A 26,601-nucleotide genomic window follows, 5' to 3' on the forward strand; every position below is an offset into this window, starting at 1 on the left:
TTTCAATTAATTTACTTACAAAATATACCCAAGGGTGAATGTGTAAAAAGAAATGAAAGTTTTTTATAACGACAATGCACTCTTCAAAACTACAATTTGCTTATGTTTCTATTTCATGTCTTTATCAAAATACAAACAAATTCAAATTAATTTAAGACAATATTTCTACAGTGGAATTGGAAGAAGTTATTTTCTTATATCTAAAAATACACGAAAAAATTAAAAAATGCTTGCAACAATAGTGAAAAATATTTTTTCAAAGTCAATAATAAATGCAACATCAAACAATTTTAACCAATCCTATTTTATAAAGTGGTAATTAATCAGAAATCTGGACAAAAGATAACTAAGTGTGATGGAAAATAGTACGGGTGTTATCAAAACTTTCCTATCAAGGAAATAAGCCGGCAGACATGGTTTAGTATAAATTTTTGGGTTTTACGTTTTTCTCTCAGTTGTCGAAAGAAGGGTTTTCTAGTTCCATTGGTCTTCGTTGAATTTGTGGATTTTTACTACAAACGCGTCTTTGTACGGGGGATTCCCTATCCTGAGGAAATAATTGGCAAATGGAGTCCTAGAAATGCAGCAACTGGTCATCTACAACCGATCTACAATTGGATACATCTAAAGAAAAGGGGTAGTTTACAATGCCTTGGCCTCAAAGTGCTTGTCTGCAACGTGCCAGGATCTTCTCCAGGTTTCAGTTTTCACCGCGCGCAAAACGAAGGCTACGCAACCAATGCTTTTTAAAGAGCAAAAACTAAGTTAGTTAGTCAAATATGCAAAAAAGTTTTTATTTACAATTTGCTATTTCTAGATAACACATGTAAGAAACGACAAAAATTTTTACAAATTTTTGAGCGATGCAATAAAATCCGCTCAAACCGTCATTCTTCCAAGTTCTCATACACAGTATGGAAATTTTTGCAAATTTAAACAAATTCAAGGAGAACAATCGCAAAAGTTTTTTTCTACAATTTTCATAACACACATGCCAGTTTAAAATACATTAGGCAAGCAACGTTGATGCCTAGTTTTACATTTAAAGTTACACAGAAGACTTTAATATTACCTTTAATGTGTTTAAATCTTTAAAATAGGCCTACTGCATTATGTCAAAGAATCGTTGACTACCTTATAGTAAATGTCAAGTTCGCTCGATAGTTATCTTTGAATTAAAACGAAAGCGTGCATTATTGTAAGGTTTAGCTTAACAGTTTCCTTCTAGCAATTGATATTGTTAAAAGACTTCATGGGATTACAGAAAAAGTCTGAAATGGTTATTGCATTTTACTGGCTTTATCAATCACTATAATTTGTGATGGCGATCCTTTGAAGATGTGAACGTTTTATTCTATGCCAGCAAAAAAATGAACATTTCCTTGTTATGTTTTACAATTTACTATGGCTAAGAAAAGGAAGGGAAAACATTAGTTATTACAAACAGAAACATTGCTTTTTGATCTTGAATATGTTATAAGAATCGCCTAGACTAACTCTAATCGTGCTGTTTACTCTAATGACTATTCTAGAAAAACCCTCTTCGACGAGGCACTTAAACATACATAGTAAATGCTATATATATTTATATATTTATTCACTTAAGATAGTAGTTAACTTAAAAATAATTTTTTACATTGAATGGGATTGTGCAAGCCCGCACTAACTATTGGCAGTACAATAAGAAAACTTTCGGAGTGCCAATTGAAATTAATGTTTGTGTTTGACATTGTTCGGATTTTGACGCTCCTCCGCATAACATCTAAAAAGATTTGAACAGCAATGTGTCTCAGGACCTCGCTCAATTCCCTCAAACCTTGCATGATACCAAGTTTGCTCCCTTAAACTGAATCACCTTAAAACTTCTGAATCACCTTAAAAACTTCCGAATCATCTTAAAATATAACCGCTTGCAAAAATTAACGCAACGAATCCCGGTTTCTTTATGTTAAACAATACCCGCCGAGGCTTTAGAGGCCCTAATTCTTGGTTTTATACCTGCGAAGTTAAATTAGCGACTGTCGGATCGCCGTGTGTGAGGACCGGAGTATGTGAGAACCGGCGTATGTGAGGACCGGCGTATGTGAGCACCGGCGTATGTAAGGACCGGCGTATGTGAGTACATGCCTTCTAAAGTCATGTTTTCCCCTTTCATTCCCTACAGTATTGTTTCGTGGTCAGGCATTTCCTGTTCCGTAGCATTTGGGTCCCAGTGAGGCCAAGTTGCCTCTTCCCAAGTAAGCAGTAATTTCCGCTGTTTACTTTCTGCAACTTCGCTTATCGATCGTGGCAACGAATGTCTATCCTGATTTTCTTTTTCTTTTAAATCTGTAATCATTTTTGCAGGTAATGAAATCTTCCGTGACTCTGGACTACCTTTCTTAAAGTTATTATTGAAAGCTGGCTCGTTTAAGATTTCAGACAAAAATACTGGCGATGTAGGAGAACATTGTGACGCATCAGGGGACAAATCCTCTTCCCCAAGTGAGAAAATACCCTGTAATCCATGATGCGGTAAGCCGCCTTTACGCTGAAAACGTCCGCTAGCATAAGCGGAGTCCCTAGACTCACGAGATTCACGGTCTCTTAATTTCACTTGCGATTGTTCAACTTTCTCAACCCTCTCTAATATTGGCGTTCCAGAGGGCGACGAGTAAGGAGTTGACGATTTTGATGGAAAGCCAGAGCCTGATAACGTCGGCGACGGTACAGTTTCAAGTGCGTTTATTTTCCGCCGAGTTTCTTCCACACCAGAAAAACGTTGGCTATTTCTCCCCATGCTTAGGCCGCTGTCTCGGTAACTGGCGCGGTTTACTGCCAGACTCGCGATCTCATCTTCCGGGATATCTGCTGACTCAGACTGGCTTCTACGATTCGAAGACGCAGCTGACTGAAAACTTGAGTTTGATTTCCTATAACTAAATCGATCGGGTTCTGACGTCGTCGAAAGGACAGATCGAGTAGATCCTGGTCGATCAGGAGTGCTTGTTTTCCGTAAACGTGTCGTACTTTGCGGGCTCGTTTTGATCCGCAGTGAATCTCGTATGTACGAGCCTTCATCGCTATATCGCGAATTAATTTTAGGGCGTGGTGTTGAGCCCAATGTCATAGAACGTTTGGGGTGTGCGTGGGCGTTCTCGGGAACTTTGCTGAGTTCTTCTTGAATGTCGTCGGGAAATCTAAAATGAAAAATTAAATGTTGGTTGAATATCATCAACAACAGGGCACATAAAAAAATCACCCTTATCGTTATAACTTTCCATACAGCTTAATTCTTTTATGAGTTTTAACAATTGCTTTTCCAAATTCTTCACATACGGTGTTACCTATAAAATCAAATTTTTGCCGCGGCATCGTAACACAATTAACCCCAACATAATCTGAAAATGTATTAATAATAATAACTTAAATAATGTTTAAGTCAAGAACACAAGTCTGGAATTAAATGAAAGCTGTAAAGACTATCTATAAGAACTAAAATAGCAGTTTATTTCTTTTATCGCCTGAAGAGTCTAATGCAAAATACTGTTTAACCAGCCTGTCATTTATTATTGGATGCCGAATAGGCCTAGCTGAACACGATTTTGTGCATAGAACGGAATGGTCCGAAGCTGCATATCTTAGATTTGTGCTTAATGCGATCATCAGGCTGGAAAATCTATATATTCCGTTCGTTTTTAGGGTGTTAATATCGAGGAAATTCAAAAAGGAGATTATCACAGGAAAGGCAGTGGTTTGCGTGTTTTTCTATTCAAATTCAGAGCACACTTTCCCAGCTTTACAGAGTGGTATTCCTGGATCTAAAATAGTTTTATGTTAACAAGGTTGAAAAATGCCTTTATTTATCCCACGAATACGAATGGTATGTCAGTAATCAGGTTCCCCTAACACCTTAATTACGAACATGTGATGGAAATCCTATATAAGTCTCATATCAAAATCTTTGAAATATTTAAAGCAAAGCGCAGGAAGGGTTGTGCTAAATGTATTAGGTGCTTATGTTTAATCTATTGTGATGGAATCTCATTGTGAAATCTGTTTCGATAATCATTGAAGAACCATGAAATAGATTGCTTAAAGGCATGCATTTTCTAAATTCGATGTATTAGACAAAAGAGACATAGAGGATAACTGAGGATGGTAAAAAAAGAGGGTTTGAATTCTAGTAAAAATGTAAAGGAAAAACGGTAATAAGTATAATGAAAATGTTCTGATTACAAGCATGAATTCCACACACTGGAAGAGCGCGGTTACGCCAAGAGAAAGGCTAGTAGATTCAGTTATTAGTTAGAATTATCACTGTTTGTATTCTTCTTAAATTCTGCCATTGATGGTTCATAATTGCTTTACTTGACCCATTAGCCATGTTGAACATGTCAATTTGAAAAATTGCAGGCTTCAAAGGACGCTACAGTCGACGTTTAAAGTCACACTGCTGCCCACAGTCACAAAAAGTTTAGGACGAAATATGTAAAATGGTTCAATGTATATCCGTTTACAGTCACATTTTTCAAACATTTTTGGGTTTGACTATAACCAAAGTCTACTCTACATTAATTTGATGTTTCTAGGTCAAATTAGGATTGGTTAGTTACATGCTAGAGTCAAACAATTTTTAAGGGCTCCCCGCAGGTTGGGAAGATATCAATAGCAATATGTTTTTCTAAAAATCCCTATTGCTTTGCAAAAAAGTTGGGAGCCATGCCCCCGACCCCATGATGTCGGAGGCCCTGATTTTTCAGTGTTAGCTAAATGTTGCGAGGTTCTATCTTGTGAGAAATGTGTCAACAAACTGAGACAAAATTTAGATGCCCTGAAGGTAAGATGTCCTGAAGTATTCCACGACATTCTAACACTCAGCTCTGGATTTTAGGGAAAGACAAGCCTGAAATTTTGTGTTTAGCCAGCCAAAATTCATAAAAAGCATTTTTAACTTTTTTCCCAGATAACAATCTTTCAAATAGTGCTTCCATGTCCGTTGTCCATGGACATTTTCTTTTCACTACTCTATAACAAAGATTATATGTTAATGAATGCAAATAATCGAGGCACAGGGAGGGTGTCTGGCTTCACCTAGCTAGTCGTTGTCAGTATCAAACATGATGAGTATTCTTGGAAAGCAAAAGCACAGTTTACATACTCGATTTGACTGACTCTAGACGCTTTCTTCCTCAGGACGTAATCCACAGTTTCTGGCTCTGTATCAAGAAGCATTTTGAGAACTTCATCGTGCAACTGAGCAGAAACCTGCCAGAATGAAAAGCATATATCTTACATACTAATATATGGTAATATATGGTAATATATGATAATATATGATAATATATGGTAATATATGGTAATTTATGGTAATTTATGGTAATATATGGTAATATATGGTAATATATGGTAATATATGGTAATTTATGGCAATTTATGGTAATATATGGTAATTTATGGTAAAATATCAACACTGAACTCCTTGAAAATGTTTAGAAACTATGAGACTGTCCTTTCTAACCTGAGTGTTCTTTTGAAGGCATTTCAAAAGACTTTACACAACAAATGAAGGAATTCACTATGATTAACATAACTATTTTCATAATGATATAACTCGCTATGCAAACAATATAAACCCGTTCGATTGTACTATCCATTCCTCGCCCTCATCAAACGTCTTCCTTAAGTTGAATCTCTTCTAAAGTTAGATTGCTTAAAATGATTTGCCAAGACAGTTTAGTACGAACATGCGATGTTGAGACATAAAAATAGAAAAAAATAAAACAGCATTGGTACACGAGTAGCAATAAGACTATGTTAACAAAATTCTACAAAGAAAGAATCCCACATAGCATAATAATTTAATCCCGCTTTGCTTGACAACCGAACTCGATCCATGAACATAAACATAACCTGCGGTTATAAGTCATACGTTAAAAGTATGTGGGGGCGTGGTAAGCAGTCTTGAATATAACAGAATGTTACATGCAAACATAGAGGATATACAGACCTGGAAAAGTGTGTCATGGTTCTCAATCATATCTTTCACAACATCTATCATCTTGTTGTTCTCCTCTGCGAAACGTAACGACTCCTCCGGGCTGAAAGTCTGCATTGATGAATTGGCTTTCACCTAGAGAGTGGAAGCTCGTTTAAATGTCTGATAGGACTTCTAGATAAAATTAACTTCTAAATTGAAAAGCAAAATGCAATTTAATTAGCAATAATATGGATAATATGGATTCAAACTTCGATGAAATCGCAATGAAGATTATGGGCCTTGCTCTGTTTTCCTTTATTTTTGCTTTCAAAAAAATATCGCTATTAAATGTGCAGTTACTCGTCAATTATTCATTCATCTGCTTATAATTCATGCCAAGATAAAATAATATGTTCTCTTATTTTATCTTGTTTATGCTCATATCAAGTTACTGAATTCTCAACTTTTGCAGTATTTATAAATCATTCTCGGTGTCGTATTTTTTTAGGCGAAGATTTTATAATCCAAGGAGAAAGGACTAGCATCCTCCTGGCTTTACAAATAATATCCAGCTCTGTGTTAGCAAACGTTTTTCTGTAAAAAGATATTCTTAAATTGAAATTTATATTGTAATCTTGCAATAATTAAGGTTTGGATAAAAATGCAAACAATCAAAGAAACAGAGAGAGATTTCCACAAAATAAAAAATTAATAGCAGGAAAGTTGACAAAAATTGATGTTTAAAAGTGAATGAATAGAAGTCCTATAGACAATCAGCAAATACTTTTCTTTTATAAAGATATTACATGGTACTCTATCCCTCCGCCCCCCCCAGCAATGTTTATGAAAGTAGCATACCTATCAACTGACAAAAATGCCAAACAAAAAGCAATTCTGGGTAGGTACAAAAGTTTCAATACTTTCAAATTCACAAGGAAATCTCAGTTTAGAGAAAAAGGACTGTATCTGAAGAAGGGTAAGGGTTATTTACAACGACAGAAGACAGAATGAGTTAATATGGAACAATATGCTTGTATCTTAAGAAACGTCTTTTCACTAAAGTTGAATAAGCTGGACTGAATTCATTGCCTGGAATGAACTGATTATAGAATAGTAATGATATCCATCGCACTAATGCTTATCAGATTAAAGGAATGATGGGTAGGATATAAGAAGACATGGTGCAACTGCGAAAGCTATTACTGGTGGACATAACCAATTTAAAGTGACAGCAAAATTGAGTAAGCCAATCTTTCTGACTCCAGGCAAAACACGAAAAGACTAGTCATTTGTAACTATTTCTCATTTATTTCCTGCTTTCAAACAGAAAATGATAGGCAAACAAAATTAAAGGCCTCTTTATCGTTATTGATTTTTAACATAATGATTATTAGCCTCGTCAATTTATGATGCTATAATTATTGTCTTGTTATATAACTGTCGGATTAGAATAACATCGCTGGTAACAAAGGGATATCAAGTTCCGCTATTCCCCAAAACTCTAAAAAGCAAATATTAATGCTTGCTGTCGAGACAGTGAAAATTTTCATTGACGTCACTATTCGATATTTGCTCTAATAAGGCCAGAACCGCCTACAAATCAAATGGCAATGTTAATTAACTTAAGACACGCTTTGCAGCTTCTGACGTGTAATGCAGCTTATTATTTTCAATATAAACAACGAATTTTTCAATAAAAATTCAGAAGCCAACATACAATGAAATTAGCAACCTTTGATCAATGAAAAATCATTTTAAATGCATCCAGAAAAATACTTCAAGCTTTTACCAACTTCGAGTCTGATTAACATAACTGTTAGTTACTGTAATATTCAACGTGGATGTATATAAGAAGCGGATATTAACTTTACTAAATCAAACTAAACACGGGGGGGGGGGGGGGGGTACTCTACATAACTGATCAAAATAGCAATCTAAACATTATCAGATAGAGAAATAATCGAATAACTTTCCACAAGTCGCATACTAATAAATGAGAAAGCTAGTTCATATCTCGAATACTTATCACCATCTGTTTCTAATAAAGGAAATTGAAACGAGATACTCAAACTTACCCGATGAAGTATATTAGGGCCAATCAAAGTGGCTAAATTCCTAGAATCCATTTTATTTCCAGGTATCTGAAATTTAAGATAATAGGCATTAATACATTATTCAAAAGAATAGCAAGTTAGAGCGATCGATGAATTCAACTTTTCAGGAAACTGTGTACGTTTATGATTCAACGTTTTCTACACTAGTGAAACTAATAATTGCTGTAATATGCATTTGGGATATATGATTAATGCACTCACAGATTATTTGACCGCTAAGTGACAGTTTTTTAAAGTTGAATCAATTATATTACCACACTCTTAATACATCCACTTTATATCTAAGTAAATAAAGTGTAAAAGTTGAGTAAAAAGAAAGGAAAATCGATTCTTCAATAAATTTTCCAGGCCCTGATTTTCAAAAAAAGGAAATGGATTCTAGTTAATTTATCTGATTAGCTATGAATTGATAAATCTTTGTACCCAAGCAAAAAAACAGTTAGAAGTATGCCTCAATTAGATGTATCCTTCTTATGTCAGCCAAGTTTGAAAAAAGCTTGTTTCAAAGAAAGCAATTTTCATTTGGGCTTTCACGTTCAATTTTTTCTGATTGGTGATTTGTCTGTTAGAACCAATTGATCTTTCACGATCACTTTTGTTGAACAGAAATTTAAGGCACGTGTAAAAAATTATCTTTCACAAACAGGAATTCCCTTAATACGCAACTGTTTTCAATTACTAAGCATTGAAAAAATTTCAATGCAAATATATAGGTAAAATGAATAATAATATATTATGCAATTTAAAAATAAATTATAGGTAAAATAAATTATGCAGCTACCGTATTGCCATCAGCATCCACATAGTCTTGGGAATGTGCTGCAACTTTGGATAAACATGACAACAAAGCTTTAAGAGTGTCTCTATTTGGAACTGGAAGTAACCCTGTTAGTAGCTGGAGTGCGGCCTGTCGTTGTTGTGGATCAGTTAATTCTAGAAAAAGCAAATTGTAAACAAGGTGAAAAGCTTTGTAAAGACATGCTTGTGAACCACTGGTTTCATGCTTAAACAGTGGTCCCATTGGTTAAGGTTAAGATAGTTACATACAGTAGTCTTAGAATATCTCAGGAAGGAATTTTGTTCAAAATCATAGAAATTTACCAACAAATGTTTTTATGCTGAAATCATCCAAAAAGTCTTATTAGAGACGTTGTAAGTAAAGATTGCAGTTGTTTAGCCAGTTTGAGAATATAGCTACGTGTGTTTTCCAACGTGAAAATCTATAACCCAGGTAATTAATTGTTCTATGCTATCTACACATTCATGATCTATTTAATGTGAATCAATTTCTTATTCAATGTCAATCTATTCAGCTGAGCCAGTCATCAAGAATTTGCTCAGCTCCAATAAAATCTTCACAGTAGCCTAATAGTAATTATCAAGAAACGGGCATCTTCCTTACTTCGAGTAGCGAGAAATGGTGTATAAAGTTCCCTAGTAAGCAGTGGATCTGGGAGATCTCTGAAAAATTCCTTGAATAATGCAGCTACGTCTTGTGGATTGGTTTCTTCTGAGTGTATAATCGAAATATTTCCTCTTTCAAGCTCTTCTCTCATCTAAACGAAAAGATAAACATTATCAGATCTCGTTATCAATATTCAGTGGACGGTAGTGACGAAAATACATATGGTCATATACTGTCCATTGCTTTCTTTGATAGTTTCGTAAAAAAGCAAGAAAAATCATAAATTTCCTAGAAATTCCTTTCAAAACCAAAGTCATCTTTACTCAGTGTCGCCGTGACTCATTCAGTAACTACGACTAAATTTCACTCTAATGTCACAAAGTATAAACAAATCAACACATTTCTTTGTGCGTATTGATCTTCAGAAACAGATTTTTTTGACTGAGAGTTTACAATACCTAAATGAAACTTTTGTATCTGAAAGAAACACAATTAAAACAACCACGATAGCACATCGAGTATTAAAAAGCAAAATACTAGTGACTTTCACTTAGAAATAATGACGATTAAACTTTCAAAAAAATTTCAAAGAACAGCAAGAAGACTGTGATCGTTTACATTATATAGAAAACGTTTAATATTTCAAAAAAAGTTGTGTTTTGTATTCAGTTAAATTCTGCACCCTTCCAACATTTCAATTAAATTCAAATTTATTCAAGCAGGAGGTGTACATTGATTTTCAACTGAAAAGTACGTCATTGAAAAAATGAGTGAATACATTGATTTTTAACTGAAAAGGAAGTCATTGAAAAAATAAGTGAATAAAACTTACATGTCTAACTCTTTTCCGCAGGCCTCCCGTTCTAAAAATGCCCAGAACGCTAAGCCCATGCTGTTCTATGTATTCGATTAGAATTAGAACGATTTTAGGAACTTGTGGCCCTGGTGGCTTCAGTTCATCATCCCTGTCAATTATACTGATGTAAGACGCAGATGATGACGACAAAGTTAACGCATCCAATAACCGCGATCTCCGGTGATTATTTGCCTGCCGCCTCCTTTGGCTTTCACGGCGTAAAATTGTAGTGGTTCTCTCATGACATTCTTGCAGATTATCTGCGTTCAAAAGATCTAGCCCATTATCCTCTTCTAAATCAAAGCTATTTGATCTGAGAAGAGGTGCATACGAATTTGGCAAACTGCTTCTTCTGGTATTTAAATCATCTTCGTTGAAGCTCAAAGAGTCAGGATCTTCCTTTGTGATTTCTTCCTGGCGAACAATGGAGCGTCGACCTGTGCTTGTTGTATCACTTCGACTGGACAATTCCTCGGCTGCCTCAGCATCATTTGCAATAACCTGAGCGATGGGAATCCCAAAGTGCGTCCTTTGCTCTTTTGCATCTAAAACAAGAAAAGTCACAAATAACTTTTCTTGCAAGTTACAAATAACACACGAACTTTAACGTAACGGCAGTACGCAAAGTTCATTAGGAGAGACAGTTGCTAAAGAAGGAGATTTAAATATTCGTTTACTTTTCAGTTCTTAAGAAATACTTTTTTCTTGATATTAGGATTTAAGAATTGAGAGAGTATAAATACTCCTAATGTTGTGAAAATACTGTTGTCCTATGCAATTTTATTGCTAGTGTGGCATGCGAGGTGAAATCTTATTCAAGATTTAATTTATGGTACTTTTGTATTGAATCTATAATCTATTAGCACCGAAACAATAAAAAAGATCTTTGAAGATCAAAGAGAATTATTGTTTCTGGCATTTGATACCCTCATTTCTTGTATGTTTTGATCAAAATAGCAGTGGGTACAACTTTATCATTCTGCACACACTTCAACAGAAAACATAATTAGTTGCTTTTACGGATGCAAGGTCGTGCAGCCTCGTGTAATCGGATTTGATATTAGCTTTGGCTGCAAAGTTTTAATTCAACAAACGACGTCTTGATATCCTTTCGGTATTAACAAGAGAGCATTGTAGTTAAAAGGGATATCGTTGCTCAGGATATCAATTCACTGTAGTATAATTAACCTGCCATTAAAGATTATCTTCTTGCATCTTCTTTTGCATCTTCTTTTGAAAATAATAATGCAAGACAATAATGGCTTTAGTTAGTCATTGATTGATCTATTATCAAAATTAGAAGTTAAACTAAGGGGGAGTAGTTGGATCACATTTATCGACCAGAGGGACCCACATAGATACTTCAAATCAGATACAGGGGAAGATAGTTGAGATTCTGCTCCACTAGGAACCCAGTGTTCTATCAGCTGTAATTTTCAGATCTATGTCTATATATGATCATTATTCAAAGAATAATTATCAATATAATCGGTTCGGATAAACCGCCTAGCATAGTTGATATTGATATATAATGCGAATATGGATGTTCATTTTCTTCGGAGAACAATTTAATTTAGTGCAATGAAAAGTGGCAATAGTTTGGGAAGAAGTAGGAATGCGAAAAGAAATAATTACGAACCTTTGTCTTTTCGACCAAGAAAGAGTCTTTGTTTCCAAGTTCGGCGCGCCGAGTTTCCATCTACAAGATTGAGAGACAATAAAAATGGTTAATCTAAGGAGTTAGTTTAGGACCCTGGTAAGACAAAGTTATGGAACTCTTAAAAGCTCCTTGATTAGCTTTTGGTGACTTAATACAGGCATAATCTATAATTTAAGGCTAAGCTAGTAACAGCATAGGTTATCTGAATAAAATGTTGGTGGATTTAATGGTGGAATTTCCTTTCAAGAATGAGCTACCAAGAGCTATGGCTAATTTGTCAATGGAGATCAAATGAATGAATGGTGGCCGTAAATTATGAATTATTTTGTGAAATCTAACAACGAACTGAAAAATGAGCTTCTCCATTAAAAGTGATTAAATTTCTTCCATTATCGGATGGTGTTCTAAGTAATTTTTATTACAGTACTTTCATTAAGCTTGAAAATCATCAGGCTGCTGAACTCGAGTTCTCTCCAAGTTCTCTAACAAGGTGAAAGGTATGCAAAGATTCATCCATAATGAATATATTTTCATTTTTTTAAAGACCTGTTGTAGACCTTTTCGTTCAAGAAAAAGATTTTTAGCTGCAACCCTGGAATTGTGATACCGGCTTAACGCCTTTAGATGACGTGCAACAGGACTCTGTCAGTACAAACATGAATGCTAAAACTAATTCCAGGAAAACTAATTATGCGTCCTTTCCGCAGTATGGGGGCAACAATGAGCAGAACAGAGCAGATAAAAATCGAAGATTTCTCTCAGTGAAAGTCCCTACAAATCGTAATAAATTTCTTCCTTATTGAAAATGAATTATGCTAATCGAATCAAAAGGCAGGAGATGGCTTAAAAAGAATTGTTTTGGAATTTTGGTTTAGAAAAAGGCATTGCCATGTATCTAAGGAGTTATTGAAATTTGAAATGCGAATATATTGCATGAACGGAAAAGGCAAGCAGTTAATATCTTGGTAATTAGCGCCGAGATAAAATCTCTTAAAAGGAGTGGCTTTAAAGAAACTATTTTCCTGCATGGCAAAGTTTGAGTTAGCCATTAATCACGACTCGGAAATAAAGCATCCTTTAGAGCTAAAGTAAATCTTGTTTTCGTGGATTAGCTGTTTTCTGTTCATTAGCCACACCTTTGGATTGTATCTAAGAAATATTTGTGATTGATACCTCAAATGTTTATATAAAACATGACTTTAAAGCCGTGTGGTAACAGAGGCTTGTCGTATTGAAACTTTGAGTCCCCGAGGTAACAGAGATTCCTATTGGTGGCAACAGAAAGTTTTGATGTTCAGAATACTCAAAAGTTAATGGACGATAAAATGTTCAAAAACCCTTTCAATCAATGAGATAAAAACAGTTCAACTGTATATAGAGATTCTATATCTAATTAATATTCCTAAAAGAAACCTCAAAATCACTAGATCCGAGCAATGAACCTATTGTAAAGTCGAAGACCACTTTTTTAGTACATCTTTTAAAACACAGGGCGATTGAATACATAACAGGTAGACATCTAAGTGATTGAATTAAGAGCGAGACGAAGTAAAAAGCTTCATTGTCAACCAAGATTTAGAAATTGTTGCACAAAAGCGTTTTTTCGAATCTTAATGTACATGGTTAGAGTTATGGTTTCTTCGAAGTGTACGCTTTTAGTTATCTTACATTTCTTATCGTTTATCTTTGCTTCAGGCCTCTTTGTGTAGAATCAATTTCTCGAAATCCAGGTTTAATGCTTGTAGAAAGCAAAAAAATAGGAAAAAAGTATAAAAATCGTTAATTGCTCAACAGTATATTTTAGAGCGAAGTTAACATTGAAAGACTAGAGTCACCCGTTGTCGATCATCCTTGCTATGTTGTGAGTTACTGCGATGGAGCAAACTACAAGGGGCAGACGGGACAGGCGCGAAGAATTTTGATTTTAATTCATCTAGGGGGAGCTATATTGATTTTGAGCAGTTCAGTTGTGCTAAAAGAAAATGCCTATCTTATTATGAACCCTAAACACCACACTTCTTGCTGTAATTACTACTGCGAAAGTTTTTAGAAGTCTAATTCTAGATTCAACACAGGTAACACAGCGCTGGCTTTAGGGTTTCTTCCATGATTATGTGGTTCCAAATGTTTTCAATTTTAATAGATTTTGTCGCAGTGCGAAGTACAGGCTCCCCGTTGAAAGTTACGACAGGATATAGCAAAACCGAATTCCAACTGATTGTCTCGTTGCTTATTAAGCCATAGAGGATTAGCAGATTTTTGTGATTTTCTGCAAAGACAGGCCTTGCTGACATTCCTGGGATGATGCAATATTTTTCATGGTTGATCACCAGGATGCATTGTTGCTCAATGCAAGCTTCAATTTTGAACACAAAAGGATGCCAAGAAATGCTGGTTTATTTTGGTGCTTGTTTGGAAATTGTTTGCAGTGTATACCGTTGAATTAATATAAGAAGTAAGCAAAGTTGTCTCGGGGGGGTGCAATTCATCAGACGTTTGATTTTCACATACTTCAAAAGGACTCATGTCTTGTTTGAATCCTTCATGCATTACAGTGGTCAATTCACGACATTAACCAAACATTATATTTTTTGTTCAATTAAAGCAGGCGTGAAAGGAACTTCTTTTAATATTCATAATGGCATAGCGGTTAAGGTGACAAGACCAAAAAATACATTTTTGCATGTCAATCTTACGTGAAATTCACAAGGTTTTTATAAGAAAGTTTTTTCAGCCCACCCACCCCTCAGACTTTCTTAGCTATTTCCTAATTTCAACACTGAAACTTTCTTAAGCCTTTCTTAACGTAAGTTTTACGTTACTAAGCATGCGCAGTGATGGAGAAGCTAAAATGCTATAAATATGCTATATTTCTCAAAAACCCTCAACGTCATACTGTATTTGTCGTTTCCCTTTCAGCACATTTCTGTATTGTCGAAATATTTCACCCCTACACCACAATTTCCTTTGAATTTTTGAATATCTCAATTTTTAAAGTTTCTTAGGTTTCAAAGATCCAGCCCTGGACTTTCTTAACTTTTCGAAGAACCGAGCACAACTTTCTTATAAAAGACTTTCATATAGAAAAAAAACGTGTGAAGAGGAAACTTTCAAACTGAAGCATTCAAAGGTGACCTAGAACATGCAGTAAAACCATCGAAATAATGTCAAAGAGTCAATCAGGTCTATATTTGATATGAAATTAAAGTAATTAAAGCTGAAAGTCAAAACCACGAGTCAAGCATTTGGGTATGCGCCGGAATTATAAAGATATCACGGTAATCTTTTTCTACCCAAAACTCCCACTCACAGCAAGTCGACCTGCCACGATGGGTTGGGCTGAAAATCTCATCCACCACCGCTTGTTGCCATGCCGTAGCATGAATTCTAGATTGTTAAATACGGTTGGGAAACGTGGGGCTTGAAGTCAAAAGACAAGTTCTTCAACATTATTCAGCGGCAGCCTGATTCTATTAAGACAAATTTGAGCGAACACACGTAAAATAGAGTTAAGACAAACTGATAAATCGATCCGCAAATGGCTGTCCTAAATCTGTCTCGCTGAGGACAATACTGCGGGAAAAATAAACAAATGCGGCCTGGTTTATCAACCGGCAACTTGTTTAACGTCCTGATAAGCACAATCTGGGTTCACATAAAGCGTTACTGATGACGACCAACAAATTGAAGACAGATAGAATTCATCCAATCTGGTTACCAAGAAATGGCAAAAGGCGCTTTTAGGAAAAACTCTTGATTAAAGCATTGCGGTTGCACAACTTTAGTCAAGGAGACAAGCCTTTATTTTAAAGAGATAGAAGAGACTTGAATGGGCTGACATCTCACTCCCACGCAGATTCAATAATGAAAATTATTCGTTTAAATTTTATTTTGCATTGCTACCCGCAGCTTTCCAAAAAGATTCCTATCATTTACAAAATCAGACAAGTATGATTGAGTTTGAAAAAACTTTGACCTTTACAATGTGCTTTCTTTATAAGCTAACTTTTGAATGACAGAAAAATTATTTAGAGCCAGCAACGGGCAGTTTTTGCTAAACAATGCAGCATTTTATCACCTGCATACAATGAATGAGCTATCCTAAAAATGTTCCTGAAATGAGAAAGACACTCTTTGGGATCTTCTTGCTTCTCGCCTAGGCTCTTTCTTTTTTGCCAGACAATGCTTGTCGTACACTATGATGTCCTCGAAGTCGTTAACATATTTCCTAAAGAACATAAAAAAGTACTTTCATTCGTCCCCGCCGAACAGAGAATAGAGGTATTCGGGGCCCCGATTAGATAAAATTGTATTCAACAGATTATCGAAAAACCCATTTTCTACAAGATTTTAGAGCAGCAGGGCATTGCACCATTGTAGGTTTCGATTTTGGTCAAATTGTCCAGCTGCAAGACAATATCGCGTTAGAATGTCTTCCATTAATGCAATGGAATGAAACAATATCATGAACCCAGTGGGGTTACTCCAAGAGCAATCGCAGTTCAGATACCTTATTCAATAAAAGATGTCTATAAAATAATGAAATCATCGACAGAAACTGCCACTTCGCCCTGTTTACACAAAGTAAGGTAAAATTGATTAAACTTTTGGAAGATACGTGATTTAGGAGTAGTATCTTTTTATGTTTAGGCCTATCACCCATATTAAGTTACAGTCCTTCGCAGCAAGCTAAGGTTTAAGAAATATAGAAAATAACAACAAGTTCTTCTTTTTGAGAGTTTTCTCAGGTGCGTGTATAGAACAAATAACGAAAAACCACGTTTCAATTTGACTAACACTCGAAAGGTTTGTTGCCCGGGCGGTGAGCATCAAAAATTGTTTTAGTAGGCTTCCACCGTCATTCCAATGCGCTCCGCATGCGCGAGCTCGTCTCAAGTGGAGGCCAGCTTCAAGCGAGAGAGTGTAAAGACGCCAATGCAAATGCGTGGGATGTATTTTACCTCTCATTCCAAAAGGCGAATTGTCGTCAATCTATTCTCTTTAAAACCAATTCAATTAAGAGATCACACGACTCTCAATTAGCGATCCTTTGAGCAAATGGTGGTTGATGTTCAGTTGCCGATGGCTTTCTGATCTATCTCAAGACGCAGATATTCGGGAGGAGCCTTGATCTCTGATTATATGAAAACCTACACTATGAGAAGAGACTCATTTGAAAACACCGCAGGCAGTTATTAAGGGTCATGCTAATGCTTTTGTCAACCTTTGCAATGCATCTCGCAAGAAAACCTTTGCAAATCCAAAGCACAAGGCCTCCTTGTTGTCTACAAATGCTTTAAACTTTATTTCACCGCATTCACGTCCTAATTTACACGGTTTCTGAAGTGATTTGTTTGAAAATAATCTCAGCACTGATGCTCCCTACTGACTGGCAGCTCAATTCTTATCTGGAGATTATTCATTTCCAATAGCAACTATTCTACTATTGACAGAATAATGAAAAGCTCACGATGCTGGACCAAATCCTGCTTTCATTTTCCATATCAGAGACATTTTAGCTCCCCCTTGGCTTTACAAAGTAGGCCAGTGAATTGAAATCTTAAAATTTTTCCAGCATGTAGAAAATCCTTTAGAATTTCTTTGTTTTGGTTGATGCTTCCATAAAACGATTTATATAGGAACAGATGCACATTTTTTATAAGAGTACCTAATTCTTTGCTGAGACTCAAAGTTCTTAATTTTTTATTTTGAGCCTAACATTATTCTTGAACCATCGGTTTATAGTGTTAAGGATTCCAAGGCCCGATGAAGCTTGAGTCTGCATTATTCTTGAATTATTCTTAAACTTCAGCGATTTTGAGTCATAATATTCTTATGGACTATATTCCTATATAAACAACGAGTGTGTACATTACGATGCACTCGAGTTTACGGTATATTAATGCATGATGTTGAGAAGATAATTTTTACGCAAAGAAATTGTTAGGTATATAGGCCTAAGATGCTTTTACTGCTACAGATGAATCACTTAATACACAAAAACGATGCCTTCTAAAAATCATCTTTGTTGATGTTTTCATCAAGCTCGATGTTTTCTAACCTTGATGTGTCCAAGCTCGATGTGTTTTTTGAAAGAAGTTGCACGAGCTAGCTAAGAATTCATAAAATTCTGTAGCTCAACAAACCATCCACGAACGGAAACCTTTTGTTTATTGTTTCCAAATAAAATTCACCTTTCTTTTTCAAAATATGATTAGCCTAACTCAATTTTACATCAATTTTAAGGAGAAGAACAAAGCAGACACTTATTGTTTCACCCAATTGGGTGTAATTTGCGAGAATGTCTTTAACAAATGTTGATTGTGGTGATTCTTTCTAATACTGATTTTGATTCATATCAATTTCCGTTTTCATATCTTAGCGTTATCACTGACAAAATTGTAGCATGCGATTTGGTTGTCTTTAAAGCAAATGTGGGATATAACAATAATTCTCATGACAACAATCCTTAGGCCATAATTTCTTTTGGAGAAATGGTTTTGGTACAAGGCAAAGCCGAATTTACGATTTCATTTCCATTTTACAAAAATGTGGTGTTTGTTTATTCCAAAATGTAGAACAGAATTCTCTGATACTCCTTTTCGTCAACATGTGTAGAAATGATTGCGAATCTTGTAATAAAGAAAAGGCTAACAATGCCTGTGCTTCTGGAAGTTTTACACAGAGCCTTTTGTGAACTTTATACAGGGCGTTCCCCTTCTTAAGCTTTCTTGACAAAAATTAGCTGTGGTGTTTGCATCCTGCCAATTATACAGCATAAAGCAGCTTTTAACATCTACAGGAAAGTTCATGAAAAAGAACTTGATGTCAACCACTGCCTCTCTTTCTGTGCTGTAATCAGCGTAATTAGGAAGAATGCTGACATCAAAATTTAATAAAAGCTACAAGAAAATATGCCTTGCCAATGCCAGCATGACAGACGGTCACAAACAGCCTTAGATCCGTAGATCTTGATAGCTCTTTGTGCTTAATACTGTTACTTCCTTCACTCCAAGACTTGCAATGAGGCAGACGTGTTAACTGTGTAGAAGAAAATGCTGTTTTGAATATACTGACCTTTTGGTGGACTTATATTGCAGCCAAGTTGATAGTCTTGGAGCTTCTGGATAACTATTTGCCGTAAAGCATCTCGCTCTGCGTCGCACAAAGTTGAAAGTGAAGTCTTTTTCAAGGTGAAAGCTCGGCCGCTTGCTGATATCCATGAGCAATCAGTCTGCAAATCAATTACGGCGACATTTACAGAAACGCAAAGCAAGAGATTACTACAAGCCTAACAGGCCTAATCGCAGTTCGGATTTCTAAAGCAAACTGTCTTTAGGTGGTCATTTATTTAGGAATTGCGATATATGAATTGCAGGATGAGAAACTGAAAGAACTTACCAATTAGGTATTTAGTAAAGTTGTAAAGGTCTGAATTGTGTGCATAGGATTAAACATCGAATGTAAAGTAGAGAAAACATTTATATCGAGCGCAAATAAAAACAGATAAACTATATATGCTTTGCAAAGTTAAAGAAAAATGAAATGGATTTTCCCTGCAAGGAAAACGAGCTTTGTTGGCACATTGTCTTTCCAGGACTTACTCTCTTCTTTTCGAAACCAGTTTAGATAACAAGTAGGAAAACAAGAACTTACATGAGGTTTCAAAGCTGTAAATCTTGTTTGTCAAGGGCACGTTCAAGATAATACTTAATTCATTGCTTTGTCCTAGTTTTATTTGAGAAAGGAACTCCCAACGTATCGAGACAGTCATTTGGGACCCAGAAAAAAGAAATTGTTGATCGGTAACGAAACAACGTAGTTTACAGTGCAACGCAGAAGTGTTGAAATATGTCCTAAACACGTTGAAAATTAATATTAAAAATAGCTCTTCAAACATTGACACCCCTCTGAAATATTTTCGTGATGGCCTACAGCACACCCAAAAACATAAACGTCCTATTTTTGCCCCGCCCCCCCCCCCTCTTCAAAAATTGGTTACTCTACAACAGCAGTCATCTTTCGTGCAAAGCCACACAGTGAAAGAACTCTATGTGACTCTACTCATGATGCTTGAAATGCTAACTAAGTAAAAATATAATAGTTTCTTTTCAAAATAACTTTTCAAGGAAGCACCCTACAGAATGGAGCGGTACTCTTACGCGTCCTAGACAAGTTTCGTAACAGAATATTGAAGCTCGTAACATAACTTTCCCTCAGTATCAGAGCTACGCGTAAAAAGCGCTTGTATATATTTCACTAGGAGATTTTTGCAAAACCACCAAGCCTGGTGACTTTCTGAAGTATTGTATTAACGGTAAACAAATTCTGTCCTGTCTCTCATGACCACATATACATTATACCTTTTTGCTTCCTTGTTCTGATTTGACATTCCTAAGCAATATTTTCGCTTTACAAAACATCTCATGACGTTCAAATTTAACTAATTTGTATTGAGTTATGTAAAATGGTCCAAAGTAAGCCTAAACACGGAAGAGGATAGTTATTTTATTGCAACAATCTGTTTATATATGGCTTTAGAGACGGACTGACCTTTAGACCACACGTTTCCTTTGGATTATTCCAGTAAATGGCGCTTGGTTGATTTGATTCCAGCATACTATAGCTGGCTTATAGTATTGGGATTCTATGCGTTTAATTAGAAATAGATGTTATTGGATAATTGAAATTTAACCAGAGAACATATTTCAAAGTCAAAGATGTAGAGCCAGTTAATTTAACAGAACAGACCCTTTCTTGCAAGAATCAGGTATCGTGTATTCCCCTTGAATGAAGCTCTACTGACGATATAAAGAAAAGGACGTCCCTCTGTTAGAATTTTAAATAGAGAACTATACAGTCATCATATCAAAAGCCATAACACTTGCAGTTCTGAGTGTTAGGTGATGCCGTATAATTCAGTGCATCTTTCGATTTTACAAATAAATTGTAAAATGTGGCGGATTTCCTTACATATCCAAAGCTGTGTGTGAAATTCGAGCGAGCTCTAACTCTTGTCACGACGTGCATTAAGTAAAAATCAGGTTTAAATCCCGATGCATTACAAAGCATAACCAAATGTTTTGAAGGTCAATCTAAGGCAATCCTATTACCTATTAAAGGCTTCTCCTGAAATGCAACGGCTTGTTTTTTTCTGTGTTATGAACAAAGATATCGCCAAATAAGAATGGACGCTGTTTATACGCGAAAGAAAATGAAACGCAAGGGAAATGGGTTGCCTGATCATCTCGTCCATTCATCAAATTTGCCTCTCGATCTGGTCGTTAGAACCATGTTTAATTAGCAATCCAGGAAGCCCGTTGCGGACGTTCGGTTCACGGGTAATCTTTGCTGTTGATAATTTAGACCATATGCAGGATAAGCCTTGCATTGTCGGCAAATAGAAAGTGAATTGTAACTGGATTTTACTGCCTGTTCTTGAGGGCATAATGTCTTGTAAGAATGCTTCTAAAGTTGAGGTGATTTTTTAACTAGCGGTGAAGTGTTAGTGCATTACAGCATGTCGCATTATCGCAATGCATCCTAACTCACTCTAATGCGTTTCAGCGCCGCTGATGCGGTGCGGCGCTTTCTGTCCGTGGAGCGATCAAACGCAGCATGATGCAAAAAGAGACGCAGTGGATGGTCTAGCGTTTTGCTTATTCCCTTTTTGATTAATTCATTTAAAATTTTCTCTATGAAAATTACAATCATCTTAAGATCAAACTTCGAAATGAAGCATAAATCAACATACATAACTTTTAGATTCAAATGTCATCCACTTTGGTTAATCGTGGACACTAAATGAAATGACATACCGATACATCCGTCCATCCCAAAATGCTTATTGTAGAAAGTGTGCAATAATGGCGATAAGGCATGACCTTTTGAAACAATCATTGTCCCAAAAGAAGATTATTTCGATCGACAGAAAGGGAATTTCTAATGCTGTTACGATCCTTGATTTGCGGTCGATAAAACAAGCGACAGGTCTTGATCTCGTTATGTATCGTAAAATATCGTATCTTTTTGAATTAATCTTGGAGGACAATCAGCTTTGCTGGCTCCTCCTCAGAGGAAAATCTTGTGGCTGCACTGGAACTTTGTATGTAAAAAATAAAGCTACACTGATGACTGTTTGATTGAAATATGTTGAGAACAGTATAGAAGCTTCAGTCGCATTTCAGATTTTCAAAACGGTAACCTGGCATAATAGCCAGTAAAAAGCTTAAAGGATATTGATGTCTTTGTAGTTTATAGCAGATCATTAGGTGAATTGAAACTGCCCAGGGCATTTAAGTATCTGAAGCAATGTTTTCAAATCAAACAACAAAAGTATAACGAGCATTTTTACATTACTGTTGAATCCAAAAAGGGAGGAATAATCGTTTAAATTTCTTATTTTTGAGTTAAGCAAATGTAAATGTTCTCTTTTCTGGTGTTTGAAGAATTCTTTTCAAGGAAGGCAGTCTTTAAACAGAGATTCAAACCCAAACCAAGCTGCATTAAGTTTTAAGGTGTTGGTGTTCCTTTTATTCAGATGTGTAGTGGCTAGATAATACTCGCTGCTTAACTAAATAGTGTTGTCAGAACGATTGCAAATTATATGAATAGGAAATAAGCAGTTTTCAAGATGCTTTCATTTCGTGTGGGTGAATACTTTTTGAGGTAGTTTGGGCACTATTTGATGGTCGATTCAACCCAAAAAGGCAACAATACCCCACTCGTGCAGTTATGCTTATGAAAAAGGCTCTATCTACCAACCATTAAAATATAAACATGAAAAATCGCATTCCTTTATGATTAAAAACCTAAAAATAGATATTATTTATCATCTTTGAATCAATTATTCTCTCTTCTTTGGTCCTCTAAATCTGAGGAAATAGTTATTCAGCAATGCGAGCACAAGTTTTTTCACAGCCAATATTCTTCTTTTGAATCAAAGCTAAATACGATGTCCGTGAGGAGGCCATTGATTGGCTGAAATCTAGTCTAGCGACTTAATCCCGGAAATGGAGGGGATCTCCTCTGGATGTGCAACAGTGCAAGAAAACGCGCAGATCTGTTGTGGGCATTGAATCTGTGGTCGGTGTAATGTTCCAAAGCCATGTGTGACTGACCATGTTCTGTGTCGACAAGGAAGAACACCGTGACGGCAAGGGCATGGATTTCACAAGCATTAATAGCTTTATAAATCTGTTTTGAACCCACTTGAAATCTGAGTATAAATCAGTCTTTTGGGCACTTAGGGGTGACTTTTCAAAATTCGAAAGCTTGAACATGTTTATCACCAAGTGAAAGGTTTAAAACAAGTGGAAATTTTTTTATCAAAATATAATGAATCGTTATTTGACTGAAAAGATGATCATCTTAAACAGTTTTTGAAGGGAATCGGAAAGTCTTGTCTTGATTGGGCCTGTGAATAGCAACGATAATCTTTCTTCGCAGTTTTGGCCCTATCCTTTTTGGCTTAGTGCCTTCACTGTGCAAGTTTCTTCACTACTTATTGATTCCGGACAAACTGAAAAGTCTTTTTGCTCATTAAAATGAATAAATAAGTCCGAAACACGCTCTGATTTCATCAGGCTTTAGAAGGCTTTGATAAATCTTGTGGTTTGACATGAAGACAATTTGGAATGCAAACCCAACATTCATGAAAAACTCTAATAGTTTATAAGATAGATTACCAGATGTTTGTAGGCAGGTTAAAGTTTGAAGTAGATTTTCTGCAAGGTTTTCTCATTTGAATTTTAGTATAAAATTGATTATTATCAATGAAGAAATGATGAAAATCTAGATTTTAAGCGAAAGTTCACAATAAACAATCATTATCATAGCCTTTGTGATTCATGCTCAACTATCAAACAGAGTAAACATTTTCAATGTAAAACCATCCTTTGGTTGTTTTATATTCAATAAATAAAGGGTTTACAAAGGCCAACGAAGATCCGGGGTTTGAGGACGCATCCACAAAGAGAAGATTTAAACATGCGCAGAGCAGGTTGCGCAAAAAACCTGGCGCATGGCCACTCGTTCCGTTGGGACCAGAACAACATGAAAAGTGCAGTACTCTGTAGATGGTGGCTGACCTACAAATTACTGTTTTTAAAGTAAACATTATCTGTGATGTGAAAATTCGCCAGTAGTTTCTATTGTAATCTACCATTAAAGCAGTGCAAGATGTTTCGTAAACCTTGTTGTTTGTTCATAAACTGACTAATAATTCCTATTACAGCAAAACACTAGAACTCGTAAACATTTATGTATGTATTATATCTTTGGAATGCTCATGCACAGAAATTGTACTGTGTAAAGAAATACTGTTTCCATTTTCAGTCAAAAACAGATTAATTGCTAAGTGTATCGCAGTACAAAGCCTTTTGCTTTTTAAAGTGTCAAGAACAGATACGCAACTCGCCTTGTGACAATATTATGACGAAATTTTTTTGAGGAGCATGGATTTATTCCAAGATAGAAGGATTAATTTTTTATAGCTCGCATAGCAGAAACTTACCGCATAGTTCAAATTTTTCATTCCCATAAACCATTAAGCGTAAATTTTCAGCTCAATACGGGCAGAGATTAGTATGAAAACGCAGTTAGAAGATTGACCTGGTGGTGAAATTAAAGTGCCTGTTCAAAATGCCTTACTTAATTGAAAAGGAGTTGGTTTAATAAAATTTCTGTAAAACCTAGAGCTCAGTAACTCCAATTCGGTTTTCTGACTTAACAAACATACCCTGTAAATAAAGTTTTAACTGAATAATACTTACCAAAGGTCTCCAAAGTGAATTTCCAGCATTTGCAACAAGCTTATTCCTGTTACGTCGTTTTCGATTAAAGAGGCGAACTTTCGACTCCTGTGGCTTTTTGCCTGGTGGTCCACTAACCGAAATTTTTTTGCTTTTTGAATTCCCTAACGAAACTCCCATTTTCGAATCTTTATTTTCGTTTTCGTTTGATGGCGAAGACTGCCCTTGATTTGCAGCATTTTGCGATCCTTTCGAAAATTTCAGGCCTCTTGTTAATTTCATTAACTGTTTCGATTTACTGTGCTTATTTCCACTCATGTAATTTTCACCTGGAACAAGTTTCGGTTCCAAAATGTTGCTTCCACTACTTTCAACACTGCAACTAGATTCCCGATTACTATTACCAATGATTTTGTGATTATCTTGTTCAGCGGTGAAGTCTTTGGAATTCGTTGAGCTCCTTTTTATGTTCAGCTCATCTCTGCCATCTGTTAGTGATCCCGAGTTACTATCTCCAGCAATTCCATCCAAAGGTACTCGTAAAAATTCTCTAGCTGCTTCGCCATTCGAAGCAAATAACTTGTTATCAAAATGCAGAGATTTAGCTTCACTCTGCCCGCTTTCCGACATTGGGTTTGAATTATGGTCGATACAAATTCCTGTACATTCAGGAGGTTTACACCGCTGCTTATCGACTCGACCCTTAATCATTAAGTTTGAATAAGGAATAACCATCGGGAAAACCAAGATTGCCAATCGTGCTCGTTTTGATCAATCAAACTACATCACAATTTCCACGCAAATAATTCCATTCAGTGACTGAAAATTACGAAGCCAGAATCTTTTTCACGCAGCGTCAGTGGTATGCGGAGTTCGCCTCATAAACCACAGACCATAACTAAAAAGAATTTGATATCGGAATCGAAAGATAAACAACGCACCATCGCCGGCTACTGTATCCCAAGCTCTCGGTGTAATTTTGCAATATAAAACGCGAAACAATTGACTTAAAGTTAATCGCAAACAAGGATCGATCTACGAAGCCCTTCTCTGCCCGTACAACCAAGCCATGATTGATGCAGAACAAGTCATTATCTCCCTGTTTCCTCTGAACAATCCAGCGGTGTCTTTGTCTCTCTCATTTACATGAAAAGAATCAGGTTTTCTTCACTGTAATTGCTTTTTTTATCAGTCAAATAAGTGCAGGATAAAAGAATCCCTTCACCTCGAGCACCCACAGAGAGTTGTTCAACTTACAGAAACCATCCGTGACATCGAACATCAAACGTGGCTTCGCCTGCTACTTGTATATCCAAATTTGTTTTAGCATTTAGTTAATACGCAAGGTATGTTCAGTCATATGGAATGATTCGCAGCTAACCTGCGGTTTAAGGTATCTAACCAAATCCGCGCAGACTTCGCTTATTGCTCACATCTCGCATTATTCCTCTTGATCCCTTTTGTTTTCGCTCACGTGACAATAAATCAAATGATCAAAACAATGACATCGAATTCATCGAATTTTGCAGAAACACAAATATGAAAGGGATGCGCACCAAGCGGTTCGCCCAAAGTTTAGATCAATAATGACTGCCTCAATCAAATCCCTAGAGTCACCGAAAGATGCCAATCCTTTTTCAACGCCCGAGCAAACATTAAGGCATCTTGCAGAACAAATAATACTCGTTTTTGGTCAGATCAGAACAGCCCCCTTCCATTCGGGGAAGGGATCGATTTCGAAAAAACATACTCATCCTTACTGTATTGACATACGTAGATTTAAGCAAAGTCCTTTAGATTAACTCTATTAGAAGCATTTATACTGGGTTTCACCGCATTTCTTGTGGAGGTATTG

General features: G+C 36.0%; 1 protein-coding gene across 1 annotated transcript; it reads right to left on the reverse strand.

Moving 5' to 3' along the window:
- LOC135686151 (uncharacterized) lies at positions 1-26,153 on the reverse strand. Its single transcript, XM_065202338.2, has 10 exons — positions 24,768-26,153; positions 19,072-19,228; positions 11,974-12,033; positions 10,311-10,879; positions 9,476-9,629; positions 8,855-9,006; positions 8,035-8,100; positions 5,990-6,112; positions 5,141-5,247; positions 1-3,179 (listed from the first exon to the last, which is right to left on the reverse strand). Exons 1-10 carry the CDS (start codon positions 25,479-25,481, stop codon positions 2,159-2,161), a joined length of 3,123 nt encoding a protein of 1,040 aa, XP_065058410.2. The 5' UTR covers positions 25,482-26,153; the 3' UTR covers positions 1-2,158.
- Positions 26,154-26,601: the final 448 nt, after the last annotated feature.

This window comes from Rhopilema esculentum, chromosome 6, assembly GCF_057945365.1.
Source record: "Rhopilema esculentum isolate cy_ngs chromosome 6, ASM5794536v1, whole genome shotgun sequence".
Taxonomy (NCBI): Eukaryota; Metazoa; Cnidaria; class Scyphozoa; order Rhizostomeae; family Rhizostomatidae; genus Rhopilema; species Rhopilema esculentum.